Genomic DNA, 20,811 nt, shown 5'->3' with positions numbered 1-20,811 from the left:
TTCAATAGTTAAGATGGTCCTTGGATTGGTTTCTCTGTGTTTATTCCACTTGGAATGCATTATCTTCCTTGGCTTTATGGATTCATAGTTTTCACAAAATTTGGAAACGTTTTAGCCATTATTTTTTCCAAATATATTTTATTCCCTACTTTCCTCTGATTCCTCTGGGATTCCACTTACATTTGATTAAGAGTACTCGCAACCATTTTTATGATGTTTCTATTCCAGTGCTAAACTTTGAAATGTTTAACCACTGAATATGAAGTTTACAAGTGTTTGCTATATACTCTTCATCAAGTTATGATATGAGGGAGTTTAGAATGTTCTCCTATGCATTTTATACATGTATAGAAGTTATATTCTTTTTAAATTTAATGTCCTGAGTTCATCCTTGCACTCCTATGATAAATCACACAGCTCTCACTATGATCTATTATTTCTCCTTGTGACAGGTTAAAATGGCAGATGTAGTGAATTTGTATTCTGTCATCTTGGCTAAGCAGAAACTCAGTTTCCCATAATTCTCCTTCCTTTGGTCTTTACAGGTTAGGTTGGGCCATAAGAGACATCTGCAATAGACCTGGAAGGCACAAGAAGCTACCGAGTTGTTCCAATTCCTGGAAGATCTTCTTCAGCTCCTCCAACGCCTGGGCTATGTTTAGCTCTGTAACTGAAGATGCCAGCCTCTCCTGTAGGTCACCCCAACACCAAAGTTGAAGGCTTGGAAGAAGTGAAGGCCTGCTACAAGTTCCCACTCATCCTTGAGAATTCTAGTTCATCCTTCATGTCTCTCAGCTGGCTCGTTTCCCCCATTTCTCATGTGCCTTTCCTTCCAGGCTGTGTGTCCTAGTGATTTCATGCTTCAGTATCAGATACCAATGAAGCAGCCCTTCACCCACTGTTTACACAGTTCTCTTACCTGTGTAAGGTCAAATCTCTGCACAGAATTATACACATGTAACACACATGCATATACATGTATGTGTTGGGTAAGTGTGTGTGCACATGTGTCTGTGTTGTGTGTTCTGCTTCTCTGCCTGAACCCTGAATGACTCACAATTAGCTACTGGCAATGATTCCAGAGGAATAAAAATGTAAGGATGGGCTTTCTGCTTGGTTCTGGGTTGCCCGGCACTGGATCTCCAATCTTATTAAAGGCCCCGTTCACAGTGTTAAGCAGTTCACTGTAGTCCCAGGAGTGTAGAGGCAAAAAGATACCTGCGTTGAGTAACCCAAGTGGTGGCTGCCATTCGGCTGCCGGAGGACATTTTACTGGCAATAAGAAATATTGGCAAGTTAGTTACTGAGGACTACTCCCATCATGAAAGGGGGAAATATTTGATATAGTTTCATGATTTTAAAAAAAATTTCCATAAATGACAGTATGCTATATATATGCAAATTTTCATATAATTATTGTATCTAGTGTCTATATAACAATTGCCTCTGTTAAACTTGCTCATTGTTCTATCGGATTCTATCTGTTTTTCGTTGATTCACAGGGTCTGACTCAACAGCAAATCCTTGTTGATTATACATTTTGCAAATATGCATTCTCAAGTCATTGCTTGTCTTTTGATTTATTTATAATATATTTTGTCATGGAGTTTTAAATTTTGAACAAGGAAATTATATAACAAACCTTAATAAAATACATGGAAAATAATTCCATCAATGTATTTTCTAGGGGAAAAAAAGGCTTGAAAATGAACAGCTAACCATTTGAAGAAAGTAGAGAAAGAATAGCAAAGACACCTAAATAATATAGAACTAGAGAATTAATGAAAACAACAGGAAAAATAAATAAGATAGAAATTAAAATATATCAATCCAGGAAGCTTTGATTGCTTAATAAAAGTCAAGAGCCTATCCTTTTAAAAGACTAATAAAATAGATAACATTTGCCAAGATTGATGGTAGAAATAAAGCATATGCAAACAATTTTAGAAATCAGAAAAGAGCCATAATACAGACAAAAGAGAACTATATACAAATTTATAGTAATAAATTTGAAAAATTATTTGAAAATATATGAAGCATTTGCTCAAATTACAAATTCAGAAAAGACCAGCAGGTGGTTTTAGAAGTCCCTCATTCCCCCCCCCCCAAAAAAATGTCTTTCCTTTGCACTTGCATTTGAATGCTAAATTACTTAGTTTATTTAGTCAGTGCAGGCAAGAAACAGATGACACATTTAAATAGAGTAATTGAAGGAAACTGAGTGGCTGCTGAGTTAATTAACAAAGGTATAGGCAGGGTTAAGAGAAATCCTAGAGAGATAATGACAGACCCTGCAGCTAGCAACCACAATAAGCTATTAACAAACAGCCACTAACTAAGGAGTCCAAATGAGGTAAGAGGAGGGAATAGTTAATAGAGCCCAGGGAAACAGACACTAAATTGTGGCTTTTGGGAAAAAAATACCAACTACTAACCGAGAGCACAGTATAGGAGTCTGGGGTGGGGGGTGGGAATGCCTAACCTCTCTCTTCTCCTGGCTTCTAATTTCTTGCTGGTGCCTCTTACTGGCTAAACCCAACTGGCCAAAGGGAAAGGGGGCCCAGTTGAAGAAGTCACAGAAGTCAGTCTCTTTGGGGCACAGTTGGGGGTAGGAGAGCTTGTGGATCTCAAGGGCCAAACAGAAAATATCTAACACAGCCAGGGAAAGAATTCTAGGTTCAAAAAAAAATCTTCTAGAAGTTTATTACTCCCTTTTCCTTTTAGGAATCGCTACTGGGAATGCAACGTCTAACATCAAGCTGATATATAGGTGAGTTGGAGTTCACTCTGAATTATTTTTTCAATTTGTATAAAATATACAAAATATAAAATTGACCATTCCAAGTATGTAGCCCAGTGGTATTAAGTACATTCGTACCATTGTGTCACCATCACCCCCATCCATCACCAGAACACTTTCATCTTACACACCCGAAACTGTGTACCAGTTAAACAGTAACTCTCCTTCTCCCCTTCCTCCAGACCCTGGCAATGACCTTTTTACTTTCTGTCTCTGGGAATCTGACTACCCTAGGCACCTCATAAAAGGCAACGACACAGTATTTGTCTTCTTGTGGCTAGATTACTGCACTCAGGATACTGTCCTCAAGGTTCAATTCTGTTGCAGCACGCGTCAGAACTTCCTTCCTTTTAAAGGTTGAATAGTATTTCATCGCAGATGTACCACACTTTGTTCATTGATCCATCAATACTTAGGCTGTTTCCACCTTCTGGTTACTGTGAATAATGTTGCCATAGACATAGGTATACAAATATCGGTTCCAGTCCCTGCCTGCTTTCAGTTCTTTTGGCTGTATACTCACAAGTGAAATCGCTAGATCATACAGTAATTCTAACTTTAATATTTTGAGGAGCTGCCATACACTCTCTACCGTAAGTGCACCATTTTACACTGCGACCAGCGGTTCAGTGCTCCAGTTTCTCCATATCCTTGCTAACACTTGGTATTTTCTGGGTTTTTATATTTTTAAGTTTTATTTATTTATTTTGAGAGAGATTTATTTATTTATTTTGAGAGAGAGAGAGAGAGAGAGCATGAGCAGAGGGAGGAGCAGAGAGAAAGGGAGAGAAAATCCCAAGCAGGCTCTGCACTGTCAGTGTGGAGACTGATGCTGGGCTCAAACTCACAAACTGTGAGATCATGACCTGAGCGGAAATCAGGAGTCAGACACTTAACCGATTGAGCCACCCAGATGCCCCATTTTCTGGGTTTTTTTAATGGCTATCCTAACAGAGTGAAATGGTATATCAACATGGGGTAGGTTTTTGAGTATAGTTGAGTATAGTTGACGCATACGTTACATTAGTTTCAGGTGTACAAGTTAGTGATTTGACAAGTTTATACATTATGCTATGTTCACAAGTGTGTCCCATTATACCACTGTTACAATATCATTGATTGTATTCCTTATGCTGTGCCTTGTATTCTCATGACTTATTCATTCCATAACTGGAAGCCTGTATCTCCCACTCCCCTTCACCCATTCTACCCAACCCCCCAACCCCATCCCTCTGGCAACCATCCATTTATTCTCTGAATTTATCACTCTGGTTCTGCTTTTTGTTCACTTTTCTTAAAAATTCTACTTATGAGTGGAATCATATGTTATTTGTCTTTCTCAGTCTGACTTATTTCACTCAGCATAATACCCTCTAGGTCCATCCATGTTGTCACAAATGGCACAATCTCATCCTTTCTCATGGTTGTGTAATATTCGTGTGTGTGTGTGTGTACATTTTCTAGGTATTAACCCTTATTAGATATATAATCTGCAAATATTTCCTCCCATTCTGTGGGTTGCCTTTTCACTCTATTGATGGTGTACGTTGGTGCACAAAAGTTTTTAATTTTGATGTCATCCAATCCAATTTGAATTATTTTTGAATTACCATTTATTCTCATTTATAAAATTCTACCACTATCTACCTAAGTATGAATCTTTTTCCTTTATCCAACTAAACAGCTAATGGACACTTACAATTTTGTGCTTATCTGCAACACAGAAAAATTTTTTCATTATTCAACTGATTACTTTATCCCCTTCATTTGCTATATAATTTCTTTCTGGTAAGTTTATTAGGTAGATATTGAGCATCATGAAATTATTCTTTCATATTTTCTTTCATAGAATTCTTTATTTTCTTATCTTTTTTTTTACTATATTCTGGATAATTATGTCACTTTTAACTTCCAAATGATTAATTTATCCTTTAAAAAGTGTTTATTCTAATAGTTAGCCCTTTCAAAAATGCTTTCAATTATATTTTTAACTTCTCTTTCTTGCTCTCTACTGCTCCCTTTTCATAGCAGTCTATTATTTTGCTTATAGACTTAACAGATACTAAAATGTCTCCGGGATACAAAATTAGAATTTATTTAAAGTTCTCTCTGGGTTTTAAATATTTTGTTTGACATTAGTTATCCTCCTTATTCATCTTGGGCTAGCTCTTTCATGCTATTATGTTTCCTCAAACATCTGGAGACCCATATGAACAGAGGACTGGATTAACTGATACTGACACGAGTATGGATTCCCTCTAGTTGTACAGGCTTAGTTCCCTAATTGGACTCTCCTCTAAATAGGTGAGCTGTGGACGTTATATGTAAAAGAGACTCCACTTGAAGATATGGGGGCATGAAGAAGGAAGCAAAGTTGGGATATAGCCCACCCTCTCCAACCTAACTGCCAAAATACGAAGGGCTTGGCAAGGGGCACCTGGGTGGCTCAGTCAATTAAGCATCCGACTCTTGGTTTCGGCTCATGATCTCACAGTTTGCAAGACTGGTTTGCAAGACTGAACACTGCTCTGGGCTCTGCACTGACAGTGAGAAGCCTGCTTGAGATTCTCTCTCTGCCCCCCTCTCTCTCTCTCTCTCTCTCTCTGCCCCTCTCTCTCTCAAAATAAATTAATGAAGAACAGGAAGAAGAAGAAGAAGGGCTTGTTAGTAGTAAGTGTAACTTTTTACAGATTTTATTTTTCCCTTCAGCATCTAATCTGAGCTTCTAGCATTATTTGGTTATTCCAAGTTCAGTTCTGATTATCTCTCTGGGCCCTTTACTCCCACCAGGCCTCCTTGCTAGGCACGTATTTCACTTTCTTTAGAGAACAGTTCTCTCATTTATTCTTGGGTTAAATACTGCAGGTGTATATGCTACGTGTAGCGTGTACCTCTAGCTTAGCTATGTAGAATTAACCTTCATACCTAGCACATGAACGTACTTTGAAAAAAAGCACTTTTCAAACCTCGCAATCGACATTTAAGTAAACATGTAAGTAAAATCTTGCCAACATGATCTTTGGAGTCCAAAAGTATCAATCCACTAAAATACAGAGTTATATTGTTGCAGATACAGAGTCTGTCTACAGGAGCCAAACCCTTCAAAGATTCGGCTGTGATCTGGCACCACCCAGTGGGGCTTGTTTTGTCTGGCCTATTAGGAGGGAGGCGTTCTGGGGCTGTCTTGGATCCAGGACAGCGGAATCTCCCGGGCAGTGCATCCCAGGGCTGTAGGGGTCCACCGCTCCCCTCCTGCCTTTCAGGACCTGCAGCTACTTATTTTCCAGCCCATCCTGGTTTGCCTCCCAGAGGGCAAGAACTGTGTTCCACCGTCCCCACCCTATCATCTCTCCCATAAACACACACCTTTAAAGAAGAGCGTGGAAGACAGTGGCCAATCCCCTTACGTCTAATTTTGCAGTATAGCAGGATTTATTTACTATCATTCGTTGTGACTCGCAGCTCGATAAACATAAATCGGGAATATGCCTGCATATTCCTGTACTGCCTACCCATAATTAAGGGTACGAGTGTGGCTTGGAGGTTTATGGACCCAGAGGCCCAATACAACACCAGATATACCAGGCTGGTGTCGCCATTTGCCCTGGAAGAATACTGTCCTCAGTTCTTTAACGCAAAGTGGCAAAGCAAAGACAAACAGCGCGCCAGACCTGAAGCACAGCCCACCGCAAGGTCTCCGCAGCTTTCCGGATCCTGCCACCTCCTCGCAGGCAATGACTTTGGGAAAATGGGCCGGGAGGCAGCAGGTGAGAAGGAGAGATAGATATCGAGGACTTTCCACGCCGGCCGCCACCAGGCGGGACCCGAATTCCCGCGGGACTGAGGCCGTGCGGGGCGGGTTCAGGACGCGGCGATAGAGCTCCGCGCCGCTCTGGCGCCGCCGTCGGGAAACTGCGGAGCCTGACGCTGCCGGAGTTCACCGCCAGGGGGCGACCACTCCATGCCTGGGGGCTCGGGAAGGCGGGGTCCACTCTGCGGCGCGGCAGCTCTTACCTCCAAGTAGTACAGGTCCACCGTAGTGATCTGCGAGTCGAGGAAATCTTCATAGGTGTTGAACTGAGTGACTATGTTGTCCACGGCCGTCAGCCCGTCTTCCTGATCCATCCTGTTGCTTTGGCCGAAGCGTCCCTAGCGACCGAGGCGCGAGAGCCAGGTCAGGAAGTTCCACCCCCTTCGTTTTTTCCAATCAGTTGGGAACCGGTGCGGAGCCGCGGACGTTAATCCCGCCCCCGTGTTTGTTACTGAGTTTCGTGTTTCCCAGTAACTCCTAGTAACGCGGTCTCAAATAACCCGCTTCAAAGGCACGCCGGACACCAGTCAGCTGATTCAAACCTTGGTGAAACCTGGAGCCACGTGAGAGATGTAAATTGCAATCCAAAATTAAATATTATGAGACTGTCACGATGTGTAGACACAATATCCTAGATCAGCCCTCTTCATCTCATTCTAACACAATTTTATATGGGACAAAAATATCGAGGTTAGCACTCCAGTAACTGAAGTTCGATTTTTGCAAGAAGTCTATCTCAAAACAAGTCGGTGGAAGCGGTCTTGTGTCCAAAAACAATAATATTTAATGATTTGTTAAATTATTTTTAAAAAGAAAACTTAAGGGCAAATTTTTGCTAATGTTTGGATATGAGGAAGAATTTATGAATTTCTCAAATGAAAGAAATTCAATGAAAGTATCTTTGAAAAGGTCTTTGGACCCCAATTGCTTGTTTCTTAAACTTTTTTTTTAACTTTCAATAAGCACACAATGAAAGACCTTGCCTTTATTGAAGCTGTCTTTTTTAAAGGGTAAAATATCTATGGAAAATTAGAAAGTAGAGGACTACAAGGCCTAAAGGCTGTCCCTTTAGAACAAAGTGTTGCATTTTTTAAATGGTTTTAAAGTAATCTAACGTGGCAAACTTTTCAGAATTCACACACAGTACAATACTGAGCCTGTTGAAGTTGTTCTTTAAGTACTTAAAGAATTGATTCTGAAGATTTTCAGGTGTGCTACACAAGTTTCTTTTAATGAAAATATCTGGTAAGATACTTGACAGCTTTCCCAATTTAAAAAGGTCATCTCAAAAATTAGGGTGTTACGAATGTATAAATTTTAAGTGATGTGGGCACAATAATCTCTAAGATATCACCAACTTATTTTTTTTAAGTTTATTTATTTATTTTAGAGAGGGAGAGACCAGCGAGGGTGTGTGCGGATGAGGGGCAGAGAGAGTGCAAGGAAGAGAGTACCAAGCAGGCTCTATGCTCAGCACAGAGCCCAACAAGGCTCAGTCTCACTAACGGTGAGATCATGCCCTGAGCTGAAATCAAGAGTCAGACGCTTAATGGACAAAGCCACCCACACACCCGGAATCACTAACTTGTTTTTAATTAATGAATATATCTTGAAATATTTTAAAAGGCATTTTGGACATTTTTTTAATGCAATTTAATCATTGAATTCAGGAGACCAGAAAAGATAGAGAAACCCTGAGCACTCAAAAAATACAACAGAAAAAGAGGGATGCCTGGCTGACATAGTAGAACATGCAACTCTTGATTTCAGGGTCATGAGTTGAAGCCCCACGTGGGGCATGGAGCCCGTTTTTTAAAAAGGAGAGAAAAGCACAAGAACAACAATATTTATTGAATTTATTGACCCTGCATGTCAAGCACTGTGGTAAGTGCCAACAATGAGTTACATCCTTAACTAGTATTTGTGCTACAATTAACAACCACCAACAACTTAACATCATCTAATATCTAAAAAGATACGAAAATTCAAATATCCCAAGAATGAAAAGAAATCATTCTTGTGACTTACGACATTCTAATAAGGGTCATAATTTTCAATATTCTTCTATTATCTGGAGAGTTCTATAAGTCACTCTTGAAAGAAGCATATTCTGGGTGAATTGAGCACAAGCAAAGGCTTGGAAAAGTTTCAGCCACTTACTGTATACAGAAAATACAGGTATTTGCTTTAGTGTAATATTTATTAAGACTTTACCGTGTGCCAGTTTTAAATACTTTCAATACATCAACTTGTTTAATCATGACGACAAATCCACTAGGAAAATAGTATTAGCATTATTCTCAACATAGAGTGAATCTAAATGGATTGGTTCGAAATCTTAAAGCGAAAAGTAGCAGGGTGCCTGGGTGGCTCAGTCAGTTAAGCCTCTGATTTCAGCTCAGGGCATGATCTCATGGTGAGTTTGAGCCCCGCATTGGGTTCTGTGGTTGGTGAGTTCAAGCCCCGCATTCTGTGCTGACAGCTCTGAGCATAGAGCCCTCTTCTGATGCGTTTTCTCTCTCTCTCTCTCTCAGTCTCTCTCTCTCTGCCTCTCCCCCTGTGTTCTCTCTCCCTCTTAAAAATAAACATTAAAAAAATTTTAAGATAAAAATAGTAACACAACTTATTCCCGATTTCCCACAAAAGAAAGCAGAGGCAAATAGAGGTTTGAAGAGCCATATGGAATTCATTACAAAAGTTGGTTTTTTTGTTTATTAGAAAAAATATATATATCAAATTGTGAAAGACAACATGAACTTAGCACAAATAACAGGAGCAAAAGGGATGGCATTCTAAGATGTGGAGGAAAGAAAGATCGGGTTCTATGTACGGGAAAGCTGCACGTTGTTTTGATGTTATGAGGGGGACCATGAGAAGTGGAGGAAAGGGAGCTTCCTGGAGGAAGAAACTTGGTCGAAAGGCTTTGAGTGCTAGGTTGAACAGCTTGCAGAAGATAGTAATCACGTCCTTGAATAAGCCTAGGATACAATAACAATGGCTTTGAGTGATGATCATGCACTACTAAAAATATCATATCTTACAGCCAAAGCCTCTGGGTGCCTATATTTATATTTATTGTATTTGTTTAAGACCCTCCTCCATCAAGATTTCATCACTCTCAAGAAGCAGTAGAGCACCTAGAAAATCTCGGGTTCATTAAACTATAGCAGTTTGATTATAAAGACCTATATATTAGTAAAATGTAAGGTCTTTGTTTGAATATTATACTATTCTGACCCATTGTGACCATGCATTTTCAGTGGAAACCTCATTAAACTGACTATTTGGTAAACAAGTCTTTGATGACGTCATCTCTAAAGCACCCAAATTTAAACAATTATGCAAATACTTTCAGTCAAGGAATCTAGCTGTGTCTTCTAACTCAAAACATTTAGGGTGATTTTCAACAAATAGGTTTCTCTATGAATATTTAAAGAGAAAAAGAAAATGTATAAGTTTAGCCTTGTTCCTCCAGAAAAGCCTGAATTATTGTAGGCTTAATTCAATTGTCTTTGGCTTAACTTTCAATTGAAGTTCAAAACTACTTTTTGACTATTGCCTGAGAAAACAACAGCAACAGAGAAAGTTATGAGCTTCAGCAAGCCCTATTTCCAACTGCAAAGTCTTTGTTATGATGGAGAAACATTTTATTTTGGAAAACACACATTCCTACTTAAAGTCTGGGATTGTTAAAGAATGAAACCTGGAATTTAGCACCAAATCCCAGAAATTTCATTCCTTGCCAAAGGACCAGCAAGGATTATGTATATTCACAGCAAAATTCCAAAATGTAAATGAGAACTATGTGCTATGTGAGAATAACAGAATATATGCCATATTTAGGTTAGTGCTGAGTAGGGAAAAAAAACAGCACAAGGGAAAAACAAAGGTCATAGCAATGTAGGCAAAATCTAAGCATAAGTGCCTCTTTAAAATAAACAGGCATTACTACTACTGTACTTACCTGATGGAACTAGGTAAAAGAACTTCAGGGGCACCTGGGTGGCTCAGCCGGTTAAGCACCCGACTTCAGCTCTGGTCATGATCTCACAGTTCAGGAGTTCAAGCCCCACATCAGGCTGTCAGCACAGAGCCTGCTTGGGATTCTGTTTCCCTCTCTCTGTCCTCTCTCAATCTCTCTCTCTCTCTCTCTCTCTCTCAAAAACAAATGTTAAAATAAATAAATGAAAAGTAAAAAATTTTCAAATTAAACTCTATACTTTTCTATGTTCAGATGTTCAGCAATATACTATGCTGGAAACATGAATAGGAAACCTACTTTTGGTAGGTTGACAAGATCAGAAGGGGAATGCCTTGCTTATTATGTCTATGAGATGCTAAACACTCTGAGTAAGAACTTGAGGCTCTATTAAAATGGACTTAACACATTATCATCACTTAAGAAAGAAAAACATACGCTCACTCTAATAAGATAAGAAATTTGTGTCTGTTGTTGCCCAATTGCTTATTAAGTTTCTGTGGATTGCAAATGAGGACTATTGCTTAATCATCAGCCAAGGAGGGCTCTTTTGTGCTTTGTAATAATGATGACATTGAATTTATTTAAGATATTTCTTGTAATGAGATCACTGGACTTGCACACTGTCTCGGTTACTCTAAAGTGCTAGAGTTCTGGTTCCACAGCTTCTCCGTCTGGAGTTACCATGTTTTCCTGTGCCATAAGTCCCAAATTTTCTCCTCTCGGGACTGCATCTAACAAGTGTGTAAGGAAGAATCCAGAAGAGAGAAAGATAAGTCCCAGGAGCGGGGCTGATGAGTCCCAGCAGCTGATAAAAGCTGAAAATTACTACTGCGCCATGGGATAGATGAGAGATATCATAGCTACACCCATCTCTTTGGAACAGTGGGAAACCTGGCCTCACAATGGCTCTTATAAGGTTTTCCTAACAATTTCACTGAAAATTCCCTCAACTTATTTGTCTACTTGGGAATCAGGCTCTACTCTATAACACAACTTCCTTCGAGTGGCCAAACACTCTCAGAAAACATCACACGGAAATATCGAGGGCCACCACTACCAATGGAAAGCTGCCAATTTCAAGTGGATACTCAGCACAAGCCACCACGATCTTAACTGTCCTGTCCCTTCTATTCACTCTTACTTTGTACAATGGCTTTCCCTATTTTCTCTTCTCTCTTTAATCTTCTATCCCCTTGTATCAGAGTAGATATTCTTGACTCCTACTCCACAAAGGAAGTAAAGTAAAAGTCATCAGATGAGATATCCTTTATTCAGGTACACAAGCTTACTCACACATCAGTTCTTCTTCCCTTTTGTTACATCCTCTGAGGCCTCTCCTTCTGCCTTCCCAGGATTTCTTATTTTGATTATCCCTTCTATCGTTACTTTATCTCTCTCCTCCTTTCTTTCACTTCTCTCAAAATCTCTCCCCTCCCCAACCTCTATTTCATTTTAAAACCAACCAAAGGCACTGAAAAACAAGCCTCTCAACTCCATAGCCTACTTCAGCTATGGGCTCTCCCACCTTTCATAGCAAAGCTTCTTGAAAGAGTTAGCTTTGATCACTCTCTCCATTTTCTTACCTTCCACTTTCTGCCCAACACATTTCATCTAGTTTCACACATAGTTCCACTGAAATTTTTTACCAAAGTCAGTCATGACCTCCTTGCCATTGAGGGTCAATAGACATTTTTTTTCTGTCATCATACTACTTTGATTCTCAGGCGCATTGAGTCCTGTGACCACTCCTTTTTCTTTGAAACTGTCTCTTAGCTTCCTTTGTACTACTTAGCCTTGAGATTAGTTGGTTGGTTGGTTTTCCATCAGTTTTTTTGTTTGTTCATTTTTTAGTTTTCTTTCCTAGCTCCTCTTCCCCCTAACTAGTTTTTTTAAAATATAGAGTTCTCTCCGAGGCCTTTTTCTGCCTCTTTACCCTTTCACTTTGAGATCACATCCACATCCATAACTTTACTGACAGTCTACATCCCTGTGGTTCCCCAATCTAGAACTAGCCAGGCCACCTTCTTGGGCTCCACTGGAACATCCAGCTTCTTACCAGATGCCACTGGATGTATAACGTGTATAAAATTCACTTGTTTCTCTCCCCCTGCCTCCTTTTTTTTTTTTTAATATTTTTTTTATTTCTAGGAGAGAGAGACAGCGTGAACAGGGGAGGGTCAGAGAGAGAGGGAGTCACAGACTGAAACAGGCTCCAGGCTCTGAGCTGGCAGTCAGCACAGAGCCCGACGCGGGGCTCGAACCCACGAACCGCGAGATCATGACCTAAGCGAAAGTTGGACGCTTAACCGACTAAGCCACCCAGGCGCCCCACTCTCCCCCTGCCTCCTAAACTTGCTCCTACCCCAGGGCTCCCTCTCTCAAGAGGAGGCCTCCTCTTTTGGTGGTTCTTGCAAAAGAAATCCGGAAGACAGTCGTGACCCTTGCCTCTCCTTCACCCCTGAAATATGCAGCCTAGTATTTCAGTCTCCCAAGTACATCTCTTGTAGGCTTCGACTTCTCCCCGGTCCCATTGCCACTGCTTCCTTACCTGAGCCAGAGGCTGACACCACTGCTCCCCACATAGCCTCTTTCCTGGTTTTCTGATACTCCACTGGCTCCATTCTACTCTTCCCAGTGTAATCAGTGATTGGTTAAAAACACTGATCTGATTCCATCATATTCCTCTGACAACTTCCATTGTCTCCCCGTTGCCCTTAGAATAATTTTTTTTTAACATGACTCACAAGGCCCTCCACATTCCGACTCTCCTCTGACACCCTCCATTTCACACATGAAATGTCCTAAGTACACTGGACTGCTTTCAGTTGTTAAAGAAGCCACACTTTCTTTTGCTGCTGGACCCTTAAACATGCTGTTACCTCTACCTAGAACATTCTTTCAAAGTACACATTTTTTAAACTATTAGTTCCATTGTATAGATATTGGTATAGATAGAAATATAGAGATATAGTAGTTAATCTTCTGTTACATATTCCCAGAGCAGTTGCTACTCGCCCCGTAGTTATGAACATCTCATTTATAATAAGGTATTTGCAAAATGTCTATATTCCTTGTTAGAATCTATACACATGAAGGCAAAGACTATATCATCCCTGTTCATCTCCATTTTGCCAGCATCTAACATGGCACCTGAAATATACTGGGTCTTTAAAACATTTGCTGAATAGGGGCACCTGGGTGGCTCACTAGGTTAAGCGTCTGACTTCATCTCAGGTCACGATCTCACAGTTTGTGAGTTCAGGCGCGCCGTGTCAGGCTCTGTGCTGACAGCTCAGAGCCTGGAGCCTGCTTCAGATTCTGTGTCTTCCTATCTCCTTGCCTGTCTCCTGCTTATGCTCTGTCTCTCTCTACTTCAAAAATAAATAAACATTAAAAAAATTTTTTTTAATTTGCAAAAAATAACATTTGCTGAATAAAAGTTTCCTGTATGTTTTACTCACTCACTTTTGGGAACTAGCAAATGAAAGGCACTATACTCAGTGTGAGGACCATAAACAACCTAAATTTTAGCACCCAAGTTTTAGAAAGGTGCTTTACCTTACTAGGATCATACTACCAAAAGGCGAAATGATATTTTTGAAACACTATGCAAATCAAGAGCAGCTAAAAATCACCTCTAACTGGAAGATTCAACAAAAGTTTAAAGCATAGCATGGCCTTTGCAGTAAATGTGAAGTACTGAGATAGGGATCTGGGGCTCTGAATAAACGTGCATGTGAACGAATCACACGCGCTAAAGTTTCAGAGTGAGAAAACACAGATTTATCCCGATAAATTTGATTATAGGGTAGGATATGTGTAAGAATGGGGGGAATGGTATGCTAAGTCAGAAACTGACCATGGTGAGACTTGTCAATTTAATAAGCGTCAACTGTATTGCCAAGCAAAGGAGAATCAAAAGAAATGTTTGGAAAGAAATGATCATCAGAATTGTACTTTGGGAAGATTATCCTGACAGCAGCAAACGACTGGAGGGTTGGCACAAAGACCTCAGACCTAGAAGAGAGGAGGGAAGGGGAATCTGAGTGGGAGAGTAAGTGGAGGAAAGACAGATTCAAGAAACCTTGGAGGAAAGAATTCTACAGAGCAGCAACTGAGTTCAAGGTTAATACATACCTTTGACACATAAGTAAAATTAGAAAGATTTTCATCTTAAATCAAACTTTCACCTGCTCAAAATAAGAAATACTTCAGTGTGGTTGGTTTTTTAATGAAAATTTGCTGATACTTAATAAATTCAGATAGTGAGACACCGACTTGAAGATAAAGAAATTCACATGAAATTTCAGAAGAAAATAAAAAGTGACATCTTTAAAACCCCAGATACAAGGTGGAAACAGGCTGCCTCTCTGAGGAGTATATTTAGCCCCTCTAAAATACGCAATGACCTCTATAGAATTCCTAAGAGGAGAGGCTTGATCTATTTTAAGCCACTGCCTTCTTTCTAGCCTCTGAGTACAATGTCAGAGCTCATTAGATATTCAAGTATTTTTGCAGCCATGCTAATAACACAACCCATTACAACTAAGCCAATACAAAAAGAGTGGAGAGGTAAGATCACTATACTTCACTAGCCTCTCTAGAAGAAGCATTAAAGGAGATGCCAATTCCATTAGGAGCTAATTAACTAATTGTTCTTGGCTCTGCTGCTCCAGGATATCAAACTTTCTCAGACTACAGATAAATTAAGCACAATAATCACAATAAAAGACATTTAGATCCATCTCTCCCATTGACTCTTACTTACCAAAGCAAAGGTAAAACTTATTCACCCAGCAATAATTCAACATAACCAAATCAAGTTCTGTGCTAAGGAGGCCCTGAAAGTACAATAAAAAATAAAGCCTGGTCCTTTTTATCTTCAAGGATATTAACATTTTTGGAACAGGAGATAAGGAGGGCCTGAACTGGTAGCTGGATGAGAGAAGGAAAAGAAGATGAAGTAAGCAGATTTGGGAAAACAACTTCGTAAATAAATGAGAAAATAAAATTTTATAGAAGTTATGATAAAAAATGTTTGCAAGATACAACGTGGAATGGGGTAAAAAAAAAGTTTTCTAGGTGGGAAGGAGAGACTTAACAGAAAGACTGCAAGCATGTTCCACTTTAAAAAGTCAGTAAAACATTTTGTCTTCTCTAAAAGAATGAGTTTAGGTTGGATGATCTCTGTGATCACATCCAGATTCAAAATTGTGTGATATTCTATTGTAATATACACATTCATTAAGAGTTTGTGTCTAACCTGGTGGAAGTCTCTGAGAAGAAAGGGAAACAGTGGAGTCATTATTCTATAATGGACTTTGTTGGAAGAAAACACATTGTATTAAATGACTACAAATATCAACGTGCTTGGCAAGACAGCCATATTGTCTCAGTGTGTCTGATCTCTTGTTCCAAAAAAATGTCTATTTCACATCTTTTTTCCATTCAAAATTATCACCCTCCCTCTCCCTCTCTTTCCACCCCATGACCACACTCCCCACCTACCCACTCAAAGATCCATCTCTACATAGTAGTTTTACTTTTAAATCTAAAAACAGGGAAAATGAATATTATTTTTAGGAAAATTCAGATATCACTAAAGCTAACCCCTGCCAAGTAATCTGAACACTCAATATATTACTATCATAGAATATATTTTTGAAGAAATATTAAAAGGTTTTATAAATGGACACTACTGTCATTTGCCAAAATGATGTTAACATTAGCCAAAGGAATACAAAAATATTGATTTCAATAACCAAGAGTGAATGTTTCTGGCAACTACAGTGTTTTAGAAGTAAATATTTTAAATGCACACTTACTTTAATGGACAGAACACAAATGTGTACTTGTATGACGATATTAAAGCATCTCCAAGTGTTGTCTTTTCTATCAGGACTTCATTACATTTTTCCTTATCAGATTTTTTTTTTACCTTTCTCCTAAAACTTCTCCTTTTCCATGTTCATGCAGAATATCTACTATCATATGAATATTCTGATATATAATTACTGGCCCACATCTGTGGGGAAATAGGTTCTACTTACATAAATGGGTTAGGAAAAAGCTTAGGGAAGAAAGCCACCATGAAGGGGCAAAAGCTCCCCAAGGTAGCTAGCGAGATATTGTAACAAGACCATGAGTAACTTATTATTTCCTCCAAGAAATAACTTATTTCCTCCAGGAAATTAATTTCCCTCTGACGCCAATATCACAAACTCCACTTGACCCCCAGACTCTCTGCTTCTTACACACACAAGTTAATGATTACTGTCTGATTGTTTTCTCCACATTCACGTGTGTAAGATCTTCTTTTCTTCACGTGGGTAATATCTTGAGAGCTCAATACACATGGATACAAAACTCCTCTTTGGGGCTCTTGTCTCCTCTGGACATTAGCCTTTCTCGTATTCAATTCTGCATCCACTCTCTTGCTGGACAAGAGAGAACTCTAGACTCATAGTCTGTGACACACATCTTTTCTATTTTTTCAAAATTGTTGCCTTTCTCAGAATTTCAAATTTGTTTGAAAATTGTTTTCTCCCAGGACACATTAGTGTTAATGTCTCTGGTGCATATTAAAGAACATTGAGACAGAGGAGGTAATGATAGCAACACAACTGAAGTGGTTGTGACTGAGTCTGATAAAATTAAAGTTTTAGTAAAGACCAAAACTTGGAGGTGCCTGGGTGGCTCAGTCACTAAAGCTCCTGACTCTTGATATCAGCTCAGGTAATGAACTCATGGTCATGGGACTGAGCCCTGCTTGGGATTCTCTCTTTCCCTTTCCCTCTGTCCCTCCCCTCTCCTGCTCCTGCTTGCATATGAGCTCTCTCTTTTTCTCTCTCTCTCTTAAATAAAAAAAAAGTTTAAAAAAAAGACCAAAACTTGAAAATGTGGCTCTATGTGCATGTTTATCCATAACTGAATGCATTAATCATAATTCAGACCTCTGCTTTTGATACCATGCATAATGAACCATGCTTCTAAATGCTTCCCCTTTCCATTTACTGGTTAGTTTATGAGTCAGTTATTGGATTTTGAAGGTTTTTATAAAAGACTGATAATAAAAATTGATTGCAAAGTACTCTGAAAGCCTCTCCTGATAACTGTTCTGGAGAGAAAAATAGTTTTTTACTTTCTGTTCCTTCATAACGTTCCCCAGCAGATTATGTATTCCAGAAGGAGTGTACATGTAACATAAATTCCTAGATTTTTTTAAAAAGTCATTTAAGAATATTGTCCTTTACTTCAATTAAAAATCTAGTATTTACCTTGAAGCATTACTGTACTGGCAGCTATCAAGAACAATAAGAACATTGGCAATCATTTTGATTAAACTAAATCACTCAGAGTTTCCAAATAATTACTAATACATGGGGGGGAGATCTAATTCTTAATTTAATTAAAATAACCTAAGTAATTTCAAATAAATTTTAAACTCCTACTGATTTCTGGAAGTTTGACCTGCATAATGATTCAAGAGTGACGTATTATTTTTATAAAATATTCGCACACTTTTTATTATAAGCCTATATAATTTATTGACCATTATAGTATACATGATGACATAACTACTTTGTTCCTCCACATGTTAACTAACCTTAATAACTTTTTGAGGCTAATGCAATTTTTATGTAGGTCTTGGATACTAACAGAAAAAGAGTAATTAAGCCATTTGATAGGTCAAGAAAAACTATTTAAGACAGTTTTCCTGAGAAACCAACACATAATAACAGTGCTGATTTAGATTTTAGAAAAATCAAGGTCTAGTTGTATTTATTTAGTTGGTAACGATTCTCAAATCCTGTAACTCCTTTGTATCTTTATCTATTGAGAGATACTGGTAATAAATTATAGCTTCCTTCAAGTCATACTTATACAGTGAAGTTAATTGAGAGAAATGAGCTACATAAAACAGAGACCATGTTTTCTACTTTTCATTTTAAGTCATGAGCTCTTAAATCCATGAGGTCTGCACTTAAGACATCAGATGACAGCTGCTTCCAATCACTGTTCAGGTACTTGGTCCAGAACCAATTGCCCTGATTTATACACTGTGTTCCAATCAGTTTCTAACCTTTTTTATTACCGATGATATTTGTCATTCTTCAATTTATAATCTAACTTTGCCTTTCTGCCAGATATTTTACCCTGTTTTTCCAGTATGACCTTGTCCATCGCTTCCAGCCTGGATTTTTCTTCTAGATTGCTTCATCTTTCGCAGAGCAATGCATTTAGCCCAGCCTCCTGTGGGTGGCGCTCTTGCCTGAGTCTCCCCAGCCTGAAAGCAGGCTCTGAGGGCTGCCTGTTTGTCTGCCAGCGGTGCCCTGAAGGAACAGCTTTCCCCACAGGCCAAGGCCATACTATGGTGTGGTGGGAAGGGCATCAGGCCTGCCAGACAAAAACTCCCCTGGCAGCCGATCTGAGATTCCAGCCAAGGATCATAAGCGTTGTTCTTTAAAAATAACTTTGTTTTTCGAATCTGTATCCTCCTAGCCGCCATTTCTACCTTTTCCTATTGAAATAATTGTGTTCCTACATGATTATTGAGAACTCAAGGTTTCTTAAGATTTCAACAATTGTGCTATAGAAGAACAGATGGTGATTGGTAAGCAAGATTTTTACGTTTCTTGTAATCTGTCTGCCCTTTATTCTGTTTAAGTGCTCAGAAAGTAGAAGGAGGTATTTACAAAAGTTTTCCTCTCACTAACAAGACACTGTACATACTTGCAGCAGAGGAGAGTGGCCCAGGGGTGATGGTAACGGAAGTGATGGAAACTAATCAGAATGAGAAAAATCCAGATGGACCCAGGGAACAGTATCAAGACTGATCCTCACCAGATGATTTGAATTCCTAAAACCTGGGATGTACTGAGTTTTTGTTTCACTGTGGATGTTGCTTTCCTTACACTTGCCTTCTGAGAGGAAGTAGATTTTTTTTTTTAATGTTTTATTTATTTCTAGGAGAGAGAGACAGCGTGAGCAGGGGAGGGTCAGAGAGAGAGGGAGTCACAGACTGAAACAGGCTCCAGGCTCCGAGCTGGCAGTCAGCACAGAGCCCGACGCGGGGCTCGAACCCACAAACCGCGAGATCATGACCTAAGCGAAAGTCGGAAAGTCGGAAGCTTAACCGACTAAGCCACCCAGGCGCCCCGAGAGGAAGTAGATTTTAACAAGATTAAGCGTTTTGTTGCCTGGAAAAAAGAACATATTAATTGGTAAATAAATCATCAAAATGCATTTAATTAAGTGCATAAGCTTCTTACAACAGCACAGCACTTTCTGGAATAAAGGGAGTCCTAGCCATGTTGATTTGGGGTAGGCTGGGATGAGGTGCATCGAAGGGGAGGGCCGGATCCAGGTCAGGTAGCCCTTGGTGGTGGGAAGACTAAGAACAGCCTGTAATAAACATGGGGATATGCTGGGAAGAAATCACCAATATGACTAAGAGATGAATAAAGGAGGGGCAGAGGAGATCTTAATGACCTTTACCCTTTGGGGAGGGTTTACAGTTAATTTGTTTAAAGTTGTGAGTTCCTTGCGGAACAGAGGAAGCAACCAGAGAAATATACACATAGGAGGATGTCTTATAAAGAGCAGTTAATATGTACTCCCAGGCCCAGCCTCAAAACTCGGATGGCCTGGAGTCTACTCTCCCTTCTCCTCCTATTCCTGAAGCACACGCATGTGGATTCCCCAACCTGAAGGTTTCATCTGGTTCCAAGACTGGCCTGGCCACCCCATACACCTGCAGTGAGGGGGCCCCGTTAACAGGAAGTTCTGGAATCCTAGGTAGCTAAAAGGAAGGGATCCAGGTCTGGGTGAACATGTTCTTTTGGCCACTTAACTCCTCAAATTGGAAGAGGCAGGGCAAGAAAAGGCAGGTACCCTGAAAAGTAAGGAACTATAGCCTCCTCCTTCCCACCTCCCACCGGTGATATTACCCTAGTGTTATATACGCATGTGCACAATATTCATTTAAAGTGACTTTCAATTTAGTTCAAGACATGTACAAGACTTCATTAACACCACTTAGAAAAATAGAGAACATCTCAGTGAATGAAAAAGCACTGTATTACGTCTATAAGTCTGGGTAAAAATTGTGACTTCTTTGGAAGAAGGGTCAAGTGTGTTCACTTCTGCTCTCTGGATCATAGAATAATCAAGTTTCTAGCTTAAACATCATGTTTCATTTTACAGAGAACAGTGAAA

General features: G+C 39.5%; 1 protein-coding gene across 5 annotated transcripts in view; it reads right to left on the bottom strand.

Moving 5' to 3' along the window:
- The window catches only part of CFAP299 (cilia and flagella associated protein 299), a 500,083-nt gene extending 493,115 nt beyond the window's left edge, over positions 1-6,968 (bottom strand). For all 5 annotated transcript variants that reach the window (XM_077752817.1, XM_077752819.1, XM_077752818.1 and 2 more), the window contains exon 1: positions 6,815-6,968. In XM_077752817.1, coding sequence (XP_077608943.1) covers positions 6,815-6,925 — 111 coding nt within the window. In that variant the 5' untranslated portion in view covers positions 6,926-6,968. The remainder of the gene's footprint in view (positions 1-6,814) is intronic.
- Positions 6,969-20,811: the final 13,843 nt, after the last annotated feature.

This window comes from Crocuta crocuta, unplaced genomic scaffold (genome assembly GCF_008692635.1).
Source record: "Crocuta crocuta isolate KB4526 unplaced genomic scaffold, BGI_CrCroc_1.0 scaffold674, whole genome shotgun sequence".
Lineage (NCBI taxonomy): Eukaryota > Metazoa > Chordata > Mammalia > Carnivora > Hyaenidae > Crocuta > Crocuta crocuta.
This window is presented reverse-complemented; position numbering and strand designations above follow the sequence as displayed.